The sequence below is a fragment of the Muscardinus avellanarius genome (assembly GCF_963383645.1).
Source record: "Muscardinus avellanarius genome assembly, chromosome: 7".
Taxonomy (NCBI): Eukaryota; Metazoa; Chordata; class Mammalia; order Rodentia; family Gliridae; genus Muscardinus; species Muscardinus avellanarius.
The window spans coordinates 66,278,578-66,299,360 of NC_137793.1; the positions used below are offsets into that span (position 1 = coordinate 66,278,578).

The 20,783-nt window shown below is 44.0% G+C and overlaps 1 protein-coding gene across 1 annotated transcript in view; it reads left to right on the forward strand.

Moving 5' to 3' along the window:
• Window positions 1–20,783, forward strand: part of NVL (nuclear VCP like) — a gene marked incomplete at its 3' end in the record, with an annotated part of 72,819 nt that overhangs the window by 7,463 nt on the left and 44,573 nt on the right. Inside the window, exons 3-6 of the mRNA XM_080698563.1 lie at window positions 291–420; window positions 588–664; window positions 3,216–3,350; window positions 13,906–14,007. Of these exons, the coding sequence (XP_080554689.1) occupies window positions 291–420; window positions 588–664; window positions 3,216–3,350; window positions 13,906–14,007 (444 nt within the window). The remainder of the gene's footprint in view (window positions 1–290; window positions 421–587; window positions 665–3,215; window positions 3,351–13,905; window positions 14,008–20,783) is intronic.

Sequence of the window (20,783 nt, forward strand, 5' to 3'; positions counted from 1 at the left end):
GAAACAGGGTCTCTTACGCCAGCGCGGCTGGCTTCGAACCTGCGCGATCCTCCTGTCTCCGCCTCCCAAGCGCAGGGATTACAAGCGTGCGCCACCACGCCCGGCTTATTCTTTATTTTGAAACAGGGTCTCAATGAGTTGTGGAGGGCCTAACTAAGTAGCTGAGGCTGTCCACGAACTGTGATCCTCTGGTCTCAGCCTCCCAAATGCTGGGATTAAAAGTGTGCGCCACCACTCCTGGCTTGGCATTGTAATTTTAAGTATGACATTTAAATCTATTTTCTTTCCAGGATTCAAAAGATTCTTCTCTTCTGGAGAGTGATAAAAACAGAAAAGGTAGGCCAAGGAGCAAAGGAAACAAAAGGAAGAAAGATCTTCAGGAAGTAGATGGAGAAATAGAAGCTGTCCTGCAAAAGAACGGTGAATATAGTCTTGTGGGTCGCAGTGTTCATGTGTACTTTGATAGAGGCTTTGGTCTATTATAAGATGTTCTGCTTGGGGAACCATCTTGTGTTTCTGTATCTAGTAGACCTTTACTTATGAGTTTGTACTGCGTCACTAATCTTTTTTCTTTTTTTTTTTACCAGCTAAGGTCAGGGGACTAGACTTGCAGATCTCCAATGTGAAGTTTGAAGATGTTGGAGGCAGTGATGCTACATTAAAAGTTAGTTCAAATGGAGAAAGAGAGAGAGAGAGAGAGAGAGAGAGAGAGAGAGAGAGAGAGCGCGCGCGCACGCGTGTTTGTGTGTGTGTGTGTGTGTGTGTGTGTGTCTGTCTGTCTGTGTGGTACTGTAAGTGGAACTCAGGGGCTTTCTACCTCTGGGCTATGCTCCCAGACTTATTTTATGTTTTATTTGGAAACAAGGTCTCACTATGTTTCTGAGAGCTTCACTAAGTAGCTGAGGCTGGCTTCGAACCTGTGCGATCCGCCTCTCTCAGCCTCCCAAGCACTGGGATTATAAGCATGCGCCACCATGCCCAGCTCAAATGGAGAATTTTACATCAAATGGTTATATTGCTAATTAGTTAAAAAAAAAAAGGTCTACCTCTATTTCTTATATGACCTGGGTGTAGAAAAGGAGTCTGGGACAGCGACTAAATCAAACCTGATCTGTACCATTCAGAATACTGAGAAGTAGCCAGGCGTTGTGGCACATGCTTGAAATCCCAGAATTTGGGAGGGGAGACAGGAGGATCACAGTTCCTGAACAGCCTCAGATACTTAGTGAGGCCTTCCGCAAGTTAGTGAGATTGTTTCAAAATAAAGAATAAAAAATAGGGCAGGGGGTGTAGCTCAGAAGTCAGATGCTCCTGGGTTCCATCCCTAGAACCGCAAAAAAAAAAAAAAAAAAAAAAAAAAGAATACTTTGTAAAAGAACCATATTATCCTTAATTTTTTTTAACTTTTCAGTTGCAGCATACATGTTGTGTCAGTAATTTTTTTTTTTTTTTCAGTACTGGAGATTAAACCCCGGGCATCCTAATATTGGCCTATACCTCCAATTCTATTTGTATATTCATTTTTCTTTGAGGTACTATGGATGGAACCCAGGGGAAATCTACCTCCAAGCTACACCTCCAGCCCTATTTTTTATTCTTTGTGTTGGGGTTCCTGGAAGCCCTTCTATCTCCAGGCTACACTCCCAAACCTATTTTATAGTTTTTATTTTATTTTATTTTTATTAATTTATTTGGTGGTACTGGTGTTCCTGGAAGCCCATCTGCTTCTGGGCTACACTCCCACGGGCTATACTCCCAGACCTAGTTTTTACTTTTTTATGTGGAAACAGGGTCTCTTGAGCTAGCGTGGCTGGCTTCGAACGTGTGCGATCCTCCTGTCTCTGCCTCCCAAGCGCGGGGATTACAAGCGTGTGCCACCATGCCCGGCTTTATTCTTTATTTTAAAACAGGGTCTCACTGAGTTGCAAAGGGCCTCACTAAGTAGCTGAGGCTCTCATTAAACCTCATTCCTCAGACTCCTAAATGCTGGGATTATAGGCGTGCACCATTATATCTGGCTCTAAATTCTTCATTTTTTAATTATTTTATTTATTTATTTATTTATTTATTTATTTATTTATTTATTTGGTACTGGGGGTGAAACCCAGGGGCATTCTAGCTTCAGGCTATACTCCCAGACCTATTTTATCTTTTATTTGGAAACAGGGTCTCACTACATTGCTGAGAACTTCACTAAGTAGCCGAGGTTGGCTTCGAACCTGTGTGACCCTCCTGTCTCAGCCTCCCAAGTACTGGGATTAGGAGCATGCTCCAGTACGCCTGGCTATATTCTTTATTTTGAAATAGGGTCTCATTAAGTTGCAGAGTGCCTAAGTATCTGAGGCAGGCCTTGAACCAGCAATCCTCCTGTCTCAGCCTCCTAAGTACCAGTATTACAAGCATGCCCACACCCAGCTCCAGCTCTTTTTTTTTTTTTTTTTTGGTAGTAATGGATCAAACTGGGGATGGAGCCAGGGGCATTCTATCTCCGAGCTACACCCCCAGCCCTATTTTTTATTCTTTATTTTGAAACAGGGTATCACTGAGTTGCAGAGGGCCTCACTCAGTAGCTGAGGCTGTCTGTGAAGTGCTATTCTCCTCTCTCAGCCTCCCGAATGCTGGGATTGTAAGTGTGCGCCATCACGCTTGGCTCTTTACTTTTTATTTTGAAACAGGGTCTCACTAATTAGCTGAGGCTGGCCGTGAACCTGTGATTCTTATCACAGGTACTGGAATATAAGTGATCACTGCCAAGCCTGGCTTCCTTATATCTTTAAGGAAGATATTTTTACAGTTTAGAAAATCGAAGATTAGGGAGGTTTTTGCTAAAGTCACTCAGGTTTCTCAGCCAGTATTCAAACTCCTCTCAGCTTAAGGCCTTCACTCTTACCTACTCTATTTTTGTTTTTTCCTGGGTTTGGGGATAGAACCCAGGGGCATTTGACCTCCGAGCTACCCCCCCTTGCCCCATTTTTTTATTCTTTTATTTTGTAACAGGGTCTCACTATATTGCGGAGGGCTCACTAAGTAGCTGAGGCTGTCCGCGAACCACGATCCTCTGGTCTCAGCCTCCCGAATGCTGGGATTACAAATGTTTGCCACCATGCCCGGCTTTTACCTACTCTAATTTTCTGTTCAAAAGAATAGAACATTTCATTCCACATTGATTCTGTCTTTGGCCAAAGAAGACACCTTTTGTGCTTATTTTCTGCTAGGAAGTCTGCAAGATGCTGATTCACATGCGCCACCCTGAGGTGTATCACCACCTGGGCATTGTGCCCCCTTGTGGAGTTCTCCTTCATGGGCCACCAGGCTGTGGGAAGACATTACTTGCACATGCAATTGCTGGGGTGAGTCTTGGTAACACTTGTTTGTTTCTGCTGTTTGTTTATTTATTTATTGGCACTGGGGATGGAACCCAGGGGTATTCTACCTCCAAGCTCTACCCCTTACTCCATTTTCTTATTTTGAAACAGGGTCTAAGTTGCATAGGGCCTCACTAAATTACCAAGGTTGACTTTGAACCTGTTATTCTCCTGTCTCAGCCTCCCAAGTACTTGTGATTACTAGAATGCACCACCACACCCAGCTTTTCTTTTTTCTTTTTTTTTTTTTTGGTGGTACTGGGGGTGGAACGCAGGGGCTTTTCTACCTTCAAGCTATACTCCCAGACCTATTTTATACTTTGGAAACAGGGTCTCACTACGTTGCTGAGAGCCTCACTAAGTAGCCAGCGCTGGCTTTGAACCTGTGTGATCCTCTTGTTTCAGCCTCCCAAGTGCTAGGATTAGAAGCGTGCGTCACCACGCCGTGCTCACACCCGGCTTTTCTGCTGGCTTTGTTATTATTTGTTTTCTTTTGTTTTTCCTCTTTGGTCAACATCAGCCAGACCTGGTTATCACCAGGAAGAAAGTATAGTCTGAAATGTGATTCCATTCCTGTTCTGCGGATTGAATCTCGGGTAATCTACCACGAAGTCACATCTCCAGCCCTTTTACCATTTTTAATTTATTTTGTAATACATTCTCACTAAGTTGCCTAGGACTTAGACTTGCAGTCCTCCTGAGAAGCTGGGACTTGAGGTGTGTGCCACTGCATTTAGCTGATCCTTTTTTTTTTTTTTTTTTTTTTTTTTTTTTTCTGGTGGTACTGGGGGTGGAACCCAGAGGCTTTCTACCTCCGGGCTATACTCAAGACCTATTTTATATTTTATTTGGAAACAGGGTCTCAATAGTTGCTGAGAGCCTCACTAAGTAGCTGAGGCTGGCTTTGATCCTCTTGTCTCAGCCTCCCAAGTACGGGGATTACAAGTGTGCGCCACCACGCCCAGCAGCTGATCCCTTTATTTACCTCTTTCGTGCTGGTATTTGTGTGGTTTTTTTTTAATTTTCCTTTTTCTTCACTTTGTACTGGAGATTGAACCCATGGGGCATTCTATCTCAACTCTTCACCCCAAGCCTCCTTTTTTGTGGTACTGGGGATTGAACCCTGGAGTATTCTATACCCCAGCCCTATTTTGTTGTTGTTGTTCTTTATTTTGAAATAGGGTCTCACTAAGTTGTTCACGTCCTCACTAAGTAGCTGAGGCTAGCCTTGAACCTGTGATCCTCCTTTCTCAGCTTCCCAAGTACTGGCATTATAAGCATGTGCCACCACACCCAGCTCCCTTTTATTTAATTAATTTTTTTTTTCTTGGACTAAGGACTTGCTAAATTTCTGAGGCTCGTCTAAAACCTGAGATGCTCTTTTCTGAGGTTCCCAAATACTGGGATTATAAGCATATGTAACCCTGCATATTTGTGGGCTTTTAAAAAAAAGTGGATATAATTATTGTTTACATGACACAATAATTGAAATTAGTTGAAAATAGTTGAAATAATTGAAAATAGTTGAAAATAAAAATAAATATAATTGTAAACAAGCCTTTCTAATATACATAGTTGATGTTTCATTTACCTCTCTTTTCCTGTATTTATTTATTTATTTTGTGGTACTGGGGATTGAACCCAAGTTAAATGTAATCTTAACCTAGTTACACTTCAACCCTGTTTTTTATTCTTTTATTTTTTTAAAAATTTGTTGTTGTTTTGTTGTTGTTGTTGTTGTTATTTTTATTATATTATTATTATTATTATTATTATTATTATTATTATTATTATTTTGGTGGTACTGGGGTTCCTGGAAACCCTTCAACCTCTGGGCTATACCCCCAGACATCTATTTTTTATATTTGTATTTGGAAACAGGGTCTCTTAAGCCATCGATGTTGGCTTCTAACCTGCGAGATCCTCCTGTTTCCCCCTCCCAAGCCAGGGATTACAAGCATGCGCCACCACGCCAGGTGTCTGTTTTTTATTCTTTATTTTGAAACAGGATCTCACTAAGTTGGGAGGGCCTCACTAAGTAGCTGAGGATGGCTGCGAACTCGTGACCCTCCTTTCTTACCCTTCCAAATACTGGGATTACAAGTGTCTGCCACCACACCTGGCCCTCCTTTCCCTTTATCCCATTATTTCCTAAGAACCACAAAATAAGAAAAGCTAATATTGATTTTTGTTTTGTTTTGTTTTTTTCTTTTTCATGGTACTGGGGACGGAACCCTTCTACCTCCAGGCTACACTCCCACACCTATTTTTATATTTTTTAATTTGGAAACAAGGTCTCGCTAAGTTGCAGAGGGCCTTACTAAGAACCTAAGGCTATCTGTGAACTGCGATCCACTGGTCTCAGTCCTGAATGCTGGGATTACAAGCATGCACCACTACGCCCAGCTTGTTTTTTTTTTGTTTTTTTTTTTTTTTAAATAGGGTCTTGCTAGGTTGATGTAAAGCCTCACTACTTGCTGAGGTTGTACTTGAACCTGCAATCCTCCTGTCTCAGCCTCCCAAGTACAGGGATTACAGGTATGTGCCACAAGACCTGGCCTTATATTCTTGATAGTGTTAAAATATCCTCTTTAAGTGTTGTGGTTTTTGTTTTGTTTGTTTTGTTTTGTTTTTGCGGTACTGGGGATGGAACCCAGAGGCATTGTACCTCCAAGACACACCCCCGGCACTTTTTTTTTTAGTCTTTGTTTTGAAACAGGGTCTCACTGAGTTGCAAAGGGCCTCACTCAGTAGCTGAGGCTGTCTGAGAACCATGATCCTTTCAGCCTCCTGAATGCTGGGATTACAAGAATGCTGGATTTACAAGTGTGCTCCACCATACCCGACTTCTTTTAAGTGGTAACTAAAGACATTTGCTTTGCAAAATAAAAAGTTAGCAATCTAAATATATATATGTATATGTATATATAAAATATATGCACACATATATAATATATATACATATATACATATGTATGTATATATATATGTGTGTGTGTATGTATGTGTGTGTATGTGTGTGTGTGTGTATATATATATAACTGTATTGGAGCTGGTGATGGTGGTGCAGACCTGTCATCTCAGTACTTGGGAGGCTGAGGCAAGTGAATCACAGGTTTGAGGACAGCCTCAGCAGTGTAGCAAGGCTCTCAGCAACTTCAAGACCCTGTTTGAAAGTCAAAAGGGCTGGGGGTAAAGCTTGGAGGTAGAATGCCTCTGTGTTCAATCCCTAGTATGAAGAAAAAGAGGAACTATATTGGTGGGAAATTAGGATAGTGTATTATTTGCTAACTGATTAATACTCTGTAAAGAAAATCCTTTTTAAAGTGAAGCTTGATTACCTCATTTTTGTTAACTAAGTCTATTGCGTGACTGCTGTATGGTGCACATTGGAATATAGTGATAAGTACCAAAATCTGATTTTAGTCTGAGAGATGTTAATGCCATTTATAGGAGGAAATGCTGTACATGATAGTACTTTATTTTTTTATTTTTACTTTTTTTGGTGGTACTGGGGGTGGAACCCAGAGGCTTTCTACTTCTGGGCTATACTCCCAGACCCGTTTTATATTTTATTTGGAAACAGGGTCTCACTAAGTTGCTGAGAGCCTCACTAAGTAGCTGAGGCTGGCTTGGAACCTGTGCGATCCTCCTGTCTCAGCCTCCCAAGCGCGGGGATTACAAGTGTGCCACCATGCCTGGCATGATAGTACTTTAAAAAGTGGAAGAAAGCTCAGCTTGGTGGCACATGCCTGTAAACCCAATACTTGGGAGGCTTAGAAGGATCATAGCTTGCCTTAGAAATTTACTGACACTTTCAAAATGAGAAATAAGCTGGGCTGGGGGCACATGCTTGCAATCCCAGTACTTGGAAGACTGAGGTGAAGATTGTGGGTTCTCAGCCAGTCTCAGCTATTTAGTAAGGCCCTCCATAACTTAGTGGGACCCTATTTCAAAATAAAGAATAAAAAAATAGGGCTGGGAGTATAGCTCAGAGGTAGAATTCTCTGGGTTCAATACTCGGTAGCACAATAAATAATTTTTTTGTGCGTGTGTGATACTGGGAATGGAACCCTTCTAACTCCGGGCTACATTCCCAGACCTATTTTTTATATTTTTATTTGGAAACAGGGTCTCTTAAGCCAGTGAGGCTGGCTTCGAACCTGTGTGGTCCTCCTGTCTCCACCTCCTGAGCGGGGATTATAAGCGTGCGCCACCATGCCGGGCATGAATAAATTATTTTGAAAGAGGGTTTCATGAAGTTATGGAGGGTCTCACTAAGTCACTAAGGCTGGTCTCAAACCTCCAAATCTTTTAGCCTTAGTCTCTCAAGTACTGGGATTACAGGTATGTACTACCACATACATCTAAAAATATTTTTTTGATGTGGTGCCAGCAATTGAACACATTGTTTCACATGCTATGCAATACTCTACTATGAGCTACATCCTTAGGCATAAAAATATATATATATGGGCCAGGCGTGGTGGTGCAAGCTTGTAATCCCCGCACCTGGGAGGCAGAGACAGGAGGATCGCGCATGTTTGACGCCAGCCGCGTTGGCTTAAGAGGCCCTGTTTCTTTTTCTTTTTTTCCATAAAAGGAAGAAATGATAAATTGAACTTTATTAAATCAAGCACTTCTACTACTGAAAAATGAAAATTTAAGCCATAGTCTGGGAGAAAATATTGGACAAAATATTTTTTATATAGTACTTGCATCTGGATCTTGTAAAGGATTCTCAGAATTTAGCAATAAAATCAAAAATTGTTAGAAGATAAAGATGATATATAAATGACAAGCACAAGAAAAGATGTTCAACATCATTTTTGGATAAAGAAATAAAAATTATAACTGCAGTCAGATACCTCTGTGCACCTACTAGAATACCTAAAAATTTTTTTTTAATTTTTTAAAATTTTATTTATTTATTTATTTTTATTTTTTGTAATCATACATCACTTTGGAATACAAGACTTGAGAGGATATACAAGCACATATCATCCAATAAGCCCTCATCCAGTCCTCATCCCATTTCCTCCCCCTCCCTCGATCCCATGCTTAATTGGTGATTATCTTTGATACAATTGTTTATGCACCTCATGAGTTTTAAAGAGATTCCATCCTCCCCCATCCTCTCCCCTCTGATTGGTCACCTTAATTGCTTCTCAATAGGGCCCTTTCTATTACTCCGCCTTCTCCTGTTACCTCTTTCCTCCTAGTTCTTGCTAATTAGGGGAAGCATCTGGATTTTATTTTCGGTGCTGTTTCTCTGTTCATGCTGCATTGCAAGTTCCGATCCCACTCTTGACGGCCCCATTAGTGGCCTGGCCACCCAGAGGACTCTGATCCCGACCTCGCTGGCTCCAGCACCGGCCTTGCCTCGTGGGAGGCCCTGATCTTGGCCTCGCTGGCCCCCGCACTGAACTAACCCCTCGGCTGGCTCCTCTCCTGGCCTCAGAGGCCCCAGCACCGGCCTAGCCTCACAACAGGCTCCGATCCCAGCCTTGCTGACCCTGTCACCGGCCTAACCCCTCGGCAGGCTCCTATCCTGGTCTTGCAAGTCCCAGCTCTGTCCTTGCCTCATAGCAGGCTCCGATCCCAGCCTCACTGGCCCTGGCACCAGCCTAACCCTTCAGCTGGCGCCAATCCCTGCCTTGGAGGCCTTAGTAGTAGCCATGCCTCACGGCAGGCTCCAATCCTGACCTCATTGGCCCCAGCACTGACCTCACCCCTCGGCAGGCTCCGATCCCGGCCTTGGAGGCTCCAGCACCGGCCATACCTCAAGGCAGGCTCTGATCCCGGCCTTGCTGGCTCTGGCTCTGGCCCTGGCCTAATGCATCAGCTGGCTCCGATCCCGACCTCGGAGGCCCCAACACCAGCCTTGCCTCATGGCTGGCTCCGATCCCGGTCTCACTGACCCCGGCACCAGCCTGACCCCTCGGCAGGCTCTGATTCCGGCCTTGGAGGCCCCAGCACCGGTCTTGCCTCACAGCAGGCTCCCATCCCGGCCTCGGCCCCGGCACTGGCCTAACCCCTCGGCAGGCTCCAGTCCCGGCCTTGGAGGCCCCAGCACCGGCCTAAACCCTCGGCAGGCTCCAGTCTCAGCCTTGGAGGCCCCAGCAACAGCCTTGCCTCATGGCAGGCTCCGATCCTGGCCTCGGAGGCCTCAGTAGTGGCCTTGTCTCACAGCAGGCTCTGTTCCCAGCCTCGCTGGCCCCGGCACCAGCCTCACCCCTCGGCAGGCTCCAATCCGAGCACCCTCTTCACCCAGCAGGTTTTCCCACATTCCCAAGGGTGCATGGTGGTAGTATTCTGCTTCTGAGGTAATTTCTTAAAAAATTCCAGGTGTATTAACGTCAGATCTCTGCCTCCCCTGAGTACTTGCCACTGCCAATGCGACTGCCTCCACCATTTCAAATCTTTCCCAAGCTCTTTTCCCATACCGCATAATGTCCAGTGTTCCTAAGCATGTACTACAGTAGCATTCATCCTTTGCGGTAATTTCTTCAGAGGATCAGGGTGGGTTGGATCAGATGTCTGCCTCTCCCAAATCCAAGTCTCCACCGCCATCTCGGCCACTGCTGCCGCCACCGCCTTCCTCCTAGGTCTCCACCAGACTCTCCTTACAGGTGATGTCCAGGATTCTTAACGATGTAGAGAAGCAACAGACCTCCTTCACGGGGAATTTTTCCAAAAGTTCCAGTTCAGATGGATATGTTTTGTCTGCATCTCCAATATTCTAGCTGCTGCCAGGCTCATCTTAACCCCTCTCAAATATTTTTTGTTTCCCTTTTTTTTAAAATTTATTTTGTTTATTTTTTATTTTTTATTTTGGTGGTACTGGGTTATGGAACCCAGGGGCCTTCTACTTCTGGGCTACACTCCCAGACCTATTTTATATTTTATTCGGAAACAGGGTCTCTTAAGCCAGCTGTGGCTTGCTTTGAACCTGCGCGATCATCCTGTCTTAGCCTCCCAAGCACGGGGATTACAAGTGTGCACCACCACGCCCGGCTCCTTTTTTTTTTTAAATAAGAGAAGAGAGTATGTGTGGTTTGGGGTGGATGTGGGATCAAGCACTTGGTGGTGATGAAAAATTTTTTTCCTTCCCGGGTGGGAGGAGGGAGGTCTCCTAAGGGTGCCCCGCCCATTCCCACCCGCCCTGGTCAGTGCTTATCGGCTGTCCTCCCCGTGCCTTCCGGGTGGGGGGGCTCGCCTAAGGGTGCCTCACCTGCGCCAGCCCACCAGCCTGGGGCTGGGGGCCATGCAGCCCTCTGGGGCCTTCCGGGTGGGTGGGGTCGCCTAAGGGTACCCGTGCCTGCCCACCGGCCCAGGGTCAGTGCTTATTGGCCCGGACCTCGGGGCCTTCTGGGTGTGTGTGTGGGGTCGCCTAAGGGTGCCCCGCCCATGCCTGCCCACCCTCCCGGGGTCAGGGCCATGCGGCCTGGACCTCCTTGGGGGCCTTCAGGTGTGGGGGGTCACCTAAGGGAGCCCAGCTCGCTCCTGCCCACCCTCCCGGGATCCTGGCTCCAGGCCATGCGGACCTCTGCGGACAGACCCTGTTTCTAAATAAAAAGTATAAAATAGGTCTGGGAGTGTAGCCCCGGGGTAGAAGGGCTTCCAGGAACCCACGTACCACCAAAAAATTTATATGGAAAATAGAGTTGGAAAGCCAAACATGCTAGTGCATGCCCTTTAGTCTCAGTACTTGGGAGACTGAGATTGGGCAATTGCAGATTCAAGTACAGCGTCACTGACACAGCAAGACTCTTGGCAACCTAACTGAGACCCTGTTTCAAAACAAAAAAATGGTTGGGAGTGTGGCTTGGATGTACAATGCCCCTGGGCTCAATTTATAGTAACTTTCAGAATAGTAACATGAATAAGTAACAATAAAAACTTGGAGAAAGAAGTTTAGAATACTATGCAGAATGTTGAGATACTCAGAGTTGGGGCCAAAGAAAGTGTAATTGAGAAAGTGAAAGTTCAGATTAGCCAGAAGAATGAGTAGAGGTTAGCCAGGCTCGTTGCCATTGCATTGCTGGGGCCAGCAGTACTTGAATCAACTGGCTGTCTGGGTGGAGGTAGTGCATTGCTAGTTGGGTGTGTGAAAAACACTCACAACAATTGCTACTTCCTGTCTAGTAAACAGATGAGAGTTGTTTCTGCTCAGCCCCGATTCGGCTCAGCCCAAAGTAGGGGAAATCATCTTGTAAGAGCCCAAAGAGAAAAGTTTTATGATATCTAAACCTAAAACAATTATAAAGTATCTGCTTGATATGTTTGAATAAATTCATGGATTTATGTGTGTTGGGGGGGTTCTGGGGATTCTACCTCTGAGCTACACCCAAAGCCAATTTTTTTTTTTTAAATTTGACATAGGGTCTCACCAAGTTGGAAAGGGCCACACTAAGTTGTTGAGGGTGGCCGTGAACTTGCAATCTTCAACCTCTTAAGTAGTGGGATTATAGGTGTGTGCCACCACACTAGGCTTATCGTAGAATTTTTGTTGTGGTGTGGATATGTTTTATTTTTTTAAAAAATTCTTTTATTAGTGAATTGTAACCCCATAAGGGTGTGTGTGTATATGTATGAAAGAGATACTGAGAAGCCCAGAGGCATTCTACCTTGAACCTGTGATTCTCTCCTCAGCATTCCAAGTACTGAGATCACAGCCGGGCGTGGTGGCGCACGCTTGTAATCCCAGCATTCGGGAGGCTGAGACCTGGGGGATCGCAGTTCGTGGACAGCCTCAGCTGCTTAGTGAGGCCCTCTACAACTCAGTGAGACCCGGTTTCAAAATAAAGAATAAAAAATAGGGCAGGGGGTGTAGCTCGGAGGTCAAATGCCCCTGAGTTCCATCCCCAGACCCGCAGGAAAAAAAAAAAAAAAAAGTACTGAGATCACAGTCAGGCACCACCAAGCCCAGCTGGCCCATTGATGGTTGCCTAGTGTTTTTCATTAGGGCTGTGCACAGAAATGAAGTTTCTCTGGAAAATAATCACTTTAAAATGTGATTTTGGCCAGAAATGGTGGCATATATTCGTATTCCCAATTTGGGAGGCTGAGACTGGAGCAACACAGGTTTAAGACCAGCCTCAGCGGCTGGGATCGGAGCCTGCCAAGGGGTTAGGCCAATGCCGGGGCCAGCGGCCAGCATCGGAGCCTGCTGTGAGGCAAGGCCGGTGATGGGGCCTCCGAGGCTGGGATCGGAGGCTGCCGAGGGGTTAGGCTGGTGCTGGGGCCAGTAAGGCTGGGATTGGAGCTCACCATGAGGCAAGGCGGGTGCTGGGGCCTCCGAGGCCGGGATTGGAGCCTGCCGAGGGGTTAGGCCGATGCCGGGGCCAAGGGCCGGCATCGGAGCCTGACAGGAGGCAAGGCTGATACTGGGGCCTCCGAAGCTGGGGTCAGAGCCTGCCGAGGGGTTAGGCTGGTGCCGGGGCCAGCGAGGCCGGGATCGGAGCATGCCGAGGGGTTAGTCCGGTGCCGGGGCCAATGGCCAGCATCGGAGCTTGCCGTGAGGCAAGGCCGCTACTGGGGCTTCCAAGGCCGGGATCGGAGCCAGCTGAGGGGTTAGGCCGGTGTCGGGGCCAGCAAGACCAGAATCGGGGCCTCCCATGAGGCAGGGCCGCTGCTTGAGCCAGTGAGGTCTGGATCAGTCCACCGGGTAGCCAGTCCACTACTGGGGCCGTCAAGAGTGGGATCGGTACTTGCAACGCGGCATGCACAGAGAAATATTGCAGAAAATAAAAATCAGATGCTTTCCCTAATCAGCAATAACTAGGAAGAAAGGGGCAACAGGAAGAGGTCGAGCTATAGAAAGGGCCCTATAGTGAAGCAACTAAGGTGACCAATCAGAGGGTATGGAATAGGGGAGGATGGAGCCTCTTTAAAAAGCAGGAGGTACATAAACAAATGTATCAAAGTTAATCACCAAACAAGCATGGGATCGAGGGAGGGGGAGGGAATGGGATGGGGGCTGGATGAGGGCTAATTGGATGATGTGTGCTTGTATATCCTTTCAAGTCTTGTACTCCAGTGTGATATATGACTACAAAGCACCAATTAAAAAAAAAAAAGACCAGCCTCAGCAACTTAGTGAGGCTCTTAGACACCTTACCAGACCCAGTTTCAAAACAAAAAAAATATATATATATAAAGGTATGAGTATACCTTGGAGGTAAAATGTCTCTGGGTTTAATCTCTTTTACCACAAAAATTTAAAGGAAAAGAAAAAGAATGTGATTTTGGGAGAGGGGAGAGGATAAGAAAAAAGTAAGAGCTGGGCATGGTGACACACACTGTAATCCCAGTACTTGGGAGACTGAGACAGGAGAATCCAGGTTCACGGCCAGCCTTAACTACTTAGTGAGGCCTCTGCAACTCAGTGAGACCCTGTTTCTAAATGAATAAAAAATCGGGCTGGACGTGTAGCTTGGAGGTAGAGTGCTCAGGGTTCAATCCTCAGTATTACATAAAAAGAAAAAAGTAGGGAAGGAAAATTTGACTATTTGGTTATTTTATGTATTCATCACAGGAACTTGACCTGCCAATTCTGAAAGTAGCTGCTCCAGAGATTGTGTCGGGAGTTTCTGGGGAGTCTGAGCAGAAGCTCAGAGATTTATTTGAGCAAGCTGTGGTGAGTAAACTAATGGCTAATGTCAGGTTGCCAGTTGTTATTAGCTTGGATTAAAGAGCCTGCTTTCTCTTTTTCTTTTCTTTCTTTTTTCTTTTCTTTTTTTTTTTTTTTTTTTTTGGTGGTACTGGGGATGGAACCCAGGGGCTTTTCTACCTCTGGGTCATATTCCCAGACCTATTTTAGTGGTACTGGGGGTGGAACCCGTGGGCTTTTCTACCTCTGGATTATACTTCCAGACCTATTATTTTTTTTTATATACTTTATTTGGAAACAGGGTCTCACTGAGTTGCTGAGAGCCTCACGAAGTAGCTGAGGCTGGCTTCAAACCTGTGCGATCCTCCTGTCTCAGCCTCCCAAGCGCTGGGATTATAAATGTGCACCATCATGCCCAGCTAAGAGCCTGGTTTTTCTGATGCTAGTATTTGTTACCCCATTCGTTGTTTGTTTTTTATATAAACATGTTAGTTTGGTATGCATGATAACTGAGTATTTAAAGTAGATTTAATAATACTATTGGATAAATTATCTATTTCATTGGAAATGAAACATAAAGGTAATTGGTGGGAAGTTCTGTGAGGTTATACTCATTAGTTATATGTTGAAAATATATTATCTTTATGATATTCTTTTTTTATTTTTATTTTTTTCAGGTCTGGGGATGGAACCCAGGGGCATTTAGCCTCCTACTTTTATTCTTTATTTTTTGAAACAGTGTCTCATTAAGTTAAGGAGTGCCTCACTAAGTAGCTGAGGTTGTCTGCGAACCTTGATCCTTCTGACTTGGCCTCCCATATGCTGGGATTACAAGCATGCACCGCCACTCCAGGCTTATCTTTATGATATTCTAATTCACTTTTAATTTCCCCAATTTATGTTTGACCAAACAACATGTTAACAATATGAAGCCCAGTGTGGTGGCACAGGCTTGTAATCCTAGCATTTGGGAGGCGTAGACTGGAAGATCGCTGTGAGCGGACAGCCTCAGCCACTTAGTGAGGCCCTCTGCAACTTAGTGAAACACTGTTTCAAAATAAAGAATAAAAATTAGGGCAGGGGGTATGGCTTGGAGGTCGAATGCCCCTGGGTTCCATCCCCAGACCTACACACACAAAAAAAACCAAGATGAAATTCTTATATTTAGAATTATTTTATAAAAGCAACCATAAGAATGCCAGGAAAACGTTCTCCATATTTATATAGTTAAAGCCTTAGAAAGAAAATTCTAACCAGGAAAGAGAGATGCTTTATTTATTTTTGTGTACTGGGATTGAACCCAGGACATTTTTCGTCTGAGCTGTGCCCTTAGTCCATTTTGTTTGTTTTTGAATATGAAACAGGGTCTCACTAGGTTATTGCGACTCTTGTTAGGTGACTGAGGATGTCCTCAAACCTCTGATCCTCCTGTCTCAACTTCCCAAGCACTGAGATTATAAGAGTACACCACCACACCTGATTCAGAGTTTTAGTTTTACCTTCAGCAAAAAGTAGTAGTTAAATGTCTATTTTCAGCGGGAAATAAGTGTTCAAATTCTTTGCCATCAGATGATGAACAAGTGATTTAACTACTCTATTCAATTTTTTTTTTTTTTTTACTAGTAAGATAGGATAATACTCATCTCTTGGGGCTTTGAGAGTATTAAATGAGAGAATCCTCTGGGGGTGGTGGCATACCATTGTAATCCCAGTACTTGGGAGGCTGAGACAGGAAGATTGCAGGTTCACAGACAGTCTCAGCTACTTAGTGAGATACTCTGCACCTTAGTGAGATACTGTTTCAAAATAAAGCATTAAAAATGGGAGCAGGGATTTGGCTCTGAGGTAGAATGCCCCTGAGTTCAATCCCCAGTACTAAAAAATAAATAAATAAATAAGAGCATTTTTATGGAACCTTTAATGTGTCTTGCACAGAGCAAGAGCCGTGTAAATATTAGCCATGCCATTTTGGAAACTTGAGGAGGCACAAATCATTACCATAGTCAAAGCTAAAGTTTAATTTTATGTCTGTGTGTGTGGGGGGGGGGGGTACTGGGGATGGAACCCAGGTACATTCTGTGTCTGAGCTACACCTTCAGCCTTTTTTTTTTATTCTTCATTTTGAAACAGGGTCTCACTAAGTTGTGGAGGACCTCACTAAATAGCTGAAGTTTGCCTCAGGCCTGTGATTCTCCTATCTCAGTCTCCCAAGTATTGGGATTGCAAGTGTGTGCCACCACGCCTGGCAGAATAATTTCTTTTTTTTTTTTTTTCGGGTCTGGGGATGGAACCCAGGGGCATTTGACCTCCGAGTTACACCCCCTGCCCTATTTTTTATTCTTTATTTTGAAACAGTCTCACTAAGTTGTGGAGGGCCTCCCTGAGCAATTGAGGCTGTCTGAAAACCACCATCCTTCAGTCTCAACTTCCTGAATGCTGGGATTACAAGCGTGCGCCACCTCGCCCAGCCAGAATAATATTTTTAAATGTCAAGAATGGAGAGACCATATTGTGTAGACATAGAAGGTGTGGGCAGCACAGGGAGATGTGGAGATAGTGTGGGAAAAGCAGCATAGCAAAGCAATGTGGATTCTTTTGGGTGCCATTTACTTTCTAAAATACCCCTATTGAGTTATAAAATTGGCAAGCATGGCCAGAGTACAAGTAGTAAATTTTCTGTGCTTGGTAAGCAGAATGATGCGTAAGGATAAGAGGCTAGTGATATCTTCAGTCCTTGGTTCTATGTTTAAATCTCTCTAAACTAGTGTTGAGGCAGTCCAGTGTCAGCCAGTAGGCATTCAGTCAGTGTGTGGTTCAAATACTACCCTTTCCCTGGGTCCTTCAGTACCATTAAGTATGTGGTTCGGAGAACAGAGGGTCAAATCAAATCTACTGGTTCTCTGTGGAGAACTGTTCCATCTCTTCAAAGGCTAGATTTTGATGATCTTCACTTGTTCTTCTCTTCCCCTATCCGGTCTTCCAGGTATCTGGAAAATACTAATATATTTGTTTTCTGAGATTTTTGTTCTCTGTAACTTTACTCTTTTGTAACTGGTGATATATTCATCAGTCAAAGTGTTTTTTTACCAATACTAGAAGAGAATTGGAGAAGAGTCAGCCAATGATGGGCCTAATATTTGACTCATAGATGTGGTTTTGAGATGTAATGTCACTCCTAACCACTGAATAACTAGGAATGATTTATATTGTCAAACTAGAGATCCTTTCCTTTAATTTTTTATTTTTATTTATTTATTTATCTTTTTTTTTGCGGGTCTGGAAATGGAACCCAGGGGCATTCAACTTTTGACCTCCCCTCCCGCCCTATTTTTATTCTTTATTCTGAAACTGGGTCTCACTAAGTTGCAAAGGGCCTCACTAAGTATCTGAGGCTGTCCTCAAACTGCGATCCTCTGGTCTCAGCCTCCCAAATTCTGGGATAACAAGCATGTGCCAGCATGTTCAGCTTAATTTTTTATTTTAACTAATCCTTTGCTCTCTTTTTTTTTTTTTGTGGTAAAATACCCATAACATAAAATTTATTAGCAGTTTTGTGTGTGTGTGTTTGTGTTACTAGAAATTAACTCACGGGCATTCTACCTCTCAGCTACAGGATCTCGCTAAGTTGTAGAGGGCCTCACTAAGTAACTGAGGCTGGCTCTGAATTCACGTCCTCCTTCCTGTCTTGGGCTCCCAAGTACTGGTATTATAAGCGTGTGCCACCACACCTAACTTGAATAATTTCTTGAAATAACTTATGCTATAAGCCAGATGTGGTGGCACATGCCTTTAATTCCAGCATTTGGGAGGCTGAGACAGGAGGATCGTGGTTCACGAACATCCACAGCTACTACTTAGGCTCTTTGCAACTCAGTGAGACCCTATTTCAAAATAAAGAATAAAAAATAGGGCTGAGGGTATAGCTCGGAGGTAGAAAGCTTCTGGGTTCCATCTCTAGTACTGAAAAAAAAGTACTGAAAAAAAAGGAGAAAAGTAACTTCTGCTTTGCTTCTTTTCTTTTCCTCATTTCTTCTCCTTGCTCTTTTTTTTCTCATTTCTCCTTTCCCCCCTTCTTCCATGGATACCGAACCCAGGAACATGCTAGGCAAGTGTTCTTCCACTGAGCTACATCCCTAGCCCATTTATTTTATTTTATTTATTTGTTTGTTTATTATGTGTGGTACTGGGGATTGAACCCAGGGGTCTTTTACCTCTGAGCTACACTCCCAGCCCTATTTATTTTTTCTCTCTGAAGCAGGGTCTCACTAAGTTGTGGAGGGCCTCATTAAGTGGCTGAGGCTGGCTGTGAACCTAGCAGTTCTCCAGTCTCAGCCGTCCAAGTACCAGAATCGTAATGTGCACCACCATGCATGACTTTATTTTAATTGAATAATTTATTTATTTATTCTAGTATTGAACCCAGAGACATTCTACCTTCGAGCTACACTTGCTCCCCTATTTTTAAGGTTTTTTTTTTTTTTTTTTTTTTTTTTTTTTACATAAAACAGGGTCTTCCTTTGTTGCAGGATACCCTACTAAATTGCTGAGTCTGTCTGCAAACTTGAGATTTTCCCGTTTCAGCCACCCAAGTACTGGGATTACAAGCGGGCGCCACCATGCTAGGTTGATTTTATTTTCTGTCCAGGTTGACCTCCACCTTGTGATCATCTTGTTTCAGCTTCGCTAGTAGCTTTGATTATGGAAATGTGCCATTGTGCTTAGCTCTGGCACTTCATCAGTTCCTCTGATGGCAGATTTGAATGAAAAACTTGTACATTTCTTATGTTGGTAAAATACTTACAGCTTTTATAAAAAAATGAATTTTCTGATTTAAAGCTTTTCTTTGTGTGTGTGTGTGTATGTTTGTGTGTGTGGTACTGGGGATTGAATTCAGGGACATTCTACCTCCAAACTACACCTTCACCCCTCTTTTATTTTTTGTTTTGAAACGGTATCACTAAGTTGCATAGAGCCTCACTTAAGTTGCTGAGGCTGTCCTCAAACCTGTGATCCTCCTGTCTCAGCCTTCCAAGTACTGGAATTACAAGCATGTGCCACCATACTTTGCTAATTTAAAGCTTATAAACTTACTATATATATCCCATAGTGTAACAAATATGTCTAACTACCAAAGAATTTTAATAGCACAAATATGAACTGATATAAAGACTATAGGTCTACCTTATGTGTATTATCTTTCTGTTCTCTTTTAAACATCTTGGTTCTTTCTTTTTTTTTTTTTTTTTTTTTTTTTAGTGGTGCTGGGGGTAGAACCCAGGGGCTTTCTACCTCCAGGCTATCTTCCCAGACCTATTTTTTATATTTTATTTGGAAACAGGGTCTCACTAAGTTGCTGAGAGCCTCACTAAGTAGCTGAGGCTGGCTTCGAACATGCACGATCCTCCTGTCTCAGCCTCCCAAGCACAGGGATTACAAGCGTGCGCCACCAAGGCTTTCTCTCTCTCTTTTTTTTTTTTTTCCCCCAATATTGGGGATAGAGCGCAGGGGCATTCTACCACCAAGCAATACCCCTAGCCCTATTTTTTATTTTTTATTTTGAAACAGGGTTTCACTGCAATCTTTCTGTCTCAGCCTCCCAAATGCTGAAATTACAATCATGCGCGGCACGCCTGGCTCATCTTGGTTCTCTTTCTTTCTTTCTTTCTTTTTTCTTGATGTGGAACCCAGGGGCTTTCTACCTCCAGGCTATACTCCCAGACCTATTTTATATTTTATTTGGAAACAGGGTCTCACTAAGTTCCTGAGAGCCTCACTAAGTACCTGAGGCTGGCCTCGAACCTGTGCGATCCTCCTGTCTCAGCCTCTCATGTGTGGGGATTACAAGCATGCGCCATCATGCCTGGCCCTCATCTTGGTTCTCTTAAGACATAAAAACACACCATGAGTTGCCTTCTTTTTTATTTTTGCAGTACTGGGGATGGAACCCAGGGGCATTCTACCTCTGAGTTACAACCTCAGCCCTATTTTTTATTCTTTATTTTGAAATAGGGTCTCACTGAGTTGCAAAGGTTCTCACTAAGTAGATGAGGCTGGCCGCAGCCTAACTGCGATCCTCCTGTCTCAGCCTCCCGAATGCTGGGATTACAAGCGTGTGTCACAATGCCCACCAATGAGTTGCCTTCTTTAGAGTTATTCTTTTGGTGAATAATCTTTGAACTTTGAGATATTAGAAAGTGCTTAGGGACACCCTCAATTTAGGGGAGCGTGCAATTTAGCATGACCCTGTGTCAAAATAAAGAAATAAAAAGGGATGAGGGTGTGGCTTGGAGTTCTATCTCCAAGTCCTATTTCCAAGTTCTATCTCCAGTGCCCCAAAAAAAGAGTCTAGGAAGCTTATATAGTAGCTGGGCCAGTGGTCCACTCTTACAACTTCTGAGTTACTGGGTAGGTTAAGGTAGGAGGATGGAAAGTTTGAGCCTAGGTAGTTTAGCAAGACCCTGTTTCAAAATAAAGACTGGTGGTATAGCTGGGAAGTAGAATGCCTCTGGGTTCAACCTTCAGTATCAAAAGAAAGGAGAAAAGGATTTGAGATGTAGTTCAGTGGTAGAGCATCTCTGAGTTCAATCTTTAGTACCAGTATAAAAAAAGTATATATACTTAATTATGTGTTAATAAAAGAGATTTGAGCTGGGTGTGGTGGTGCACACTTGTAATCCCAGCATTTGGTAGGCTGAGACAGGAGGATCACAGTTCATGGACAATCTCAGCTATTTAGGCCCTTTGGAACTCAGTGAGATCCTGTTTCACAACAAAAAAAATAGGGTTGGGGTGTAGCTCGGAGG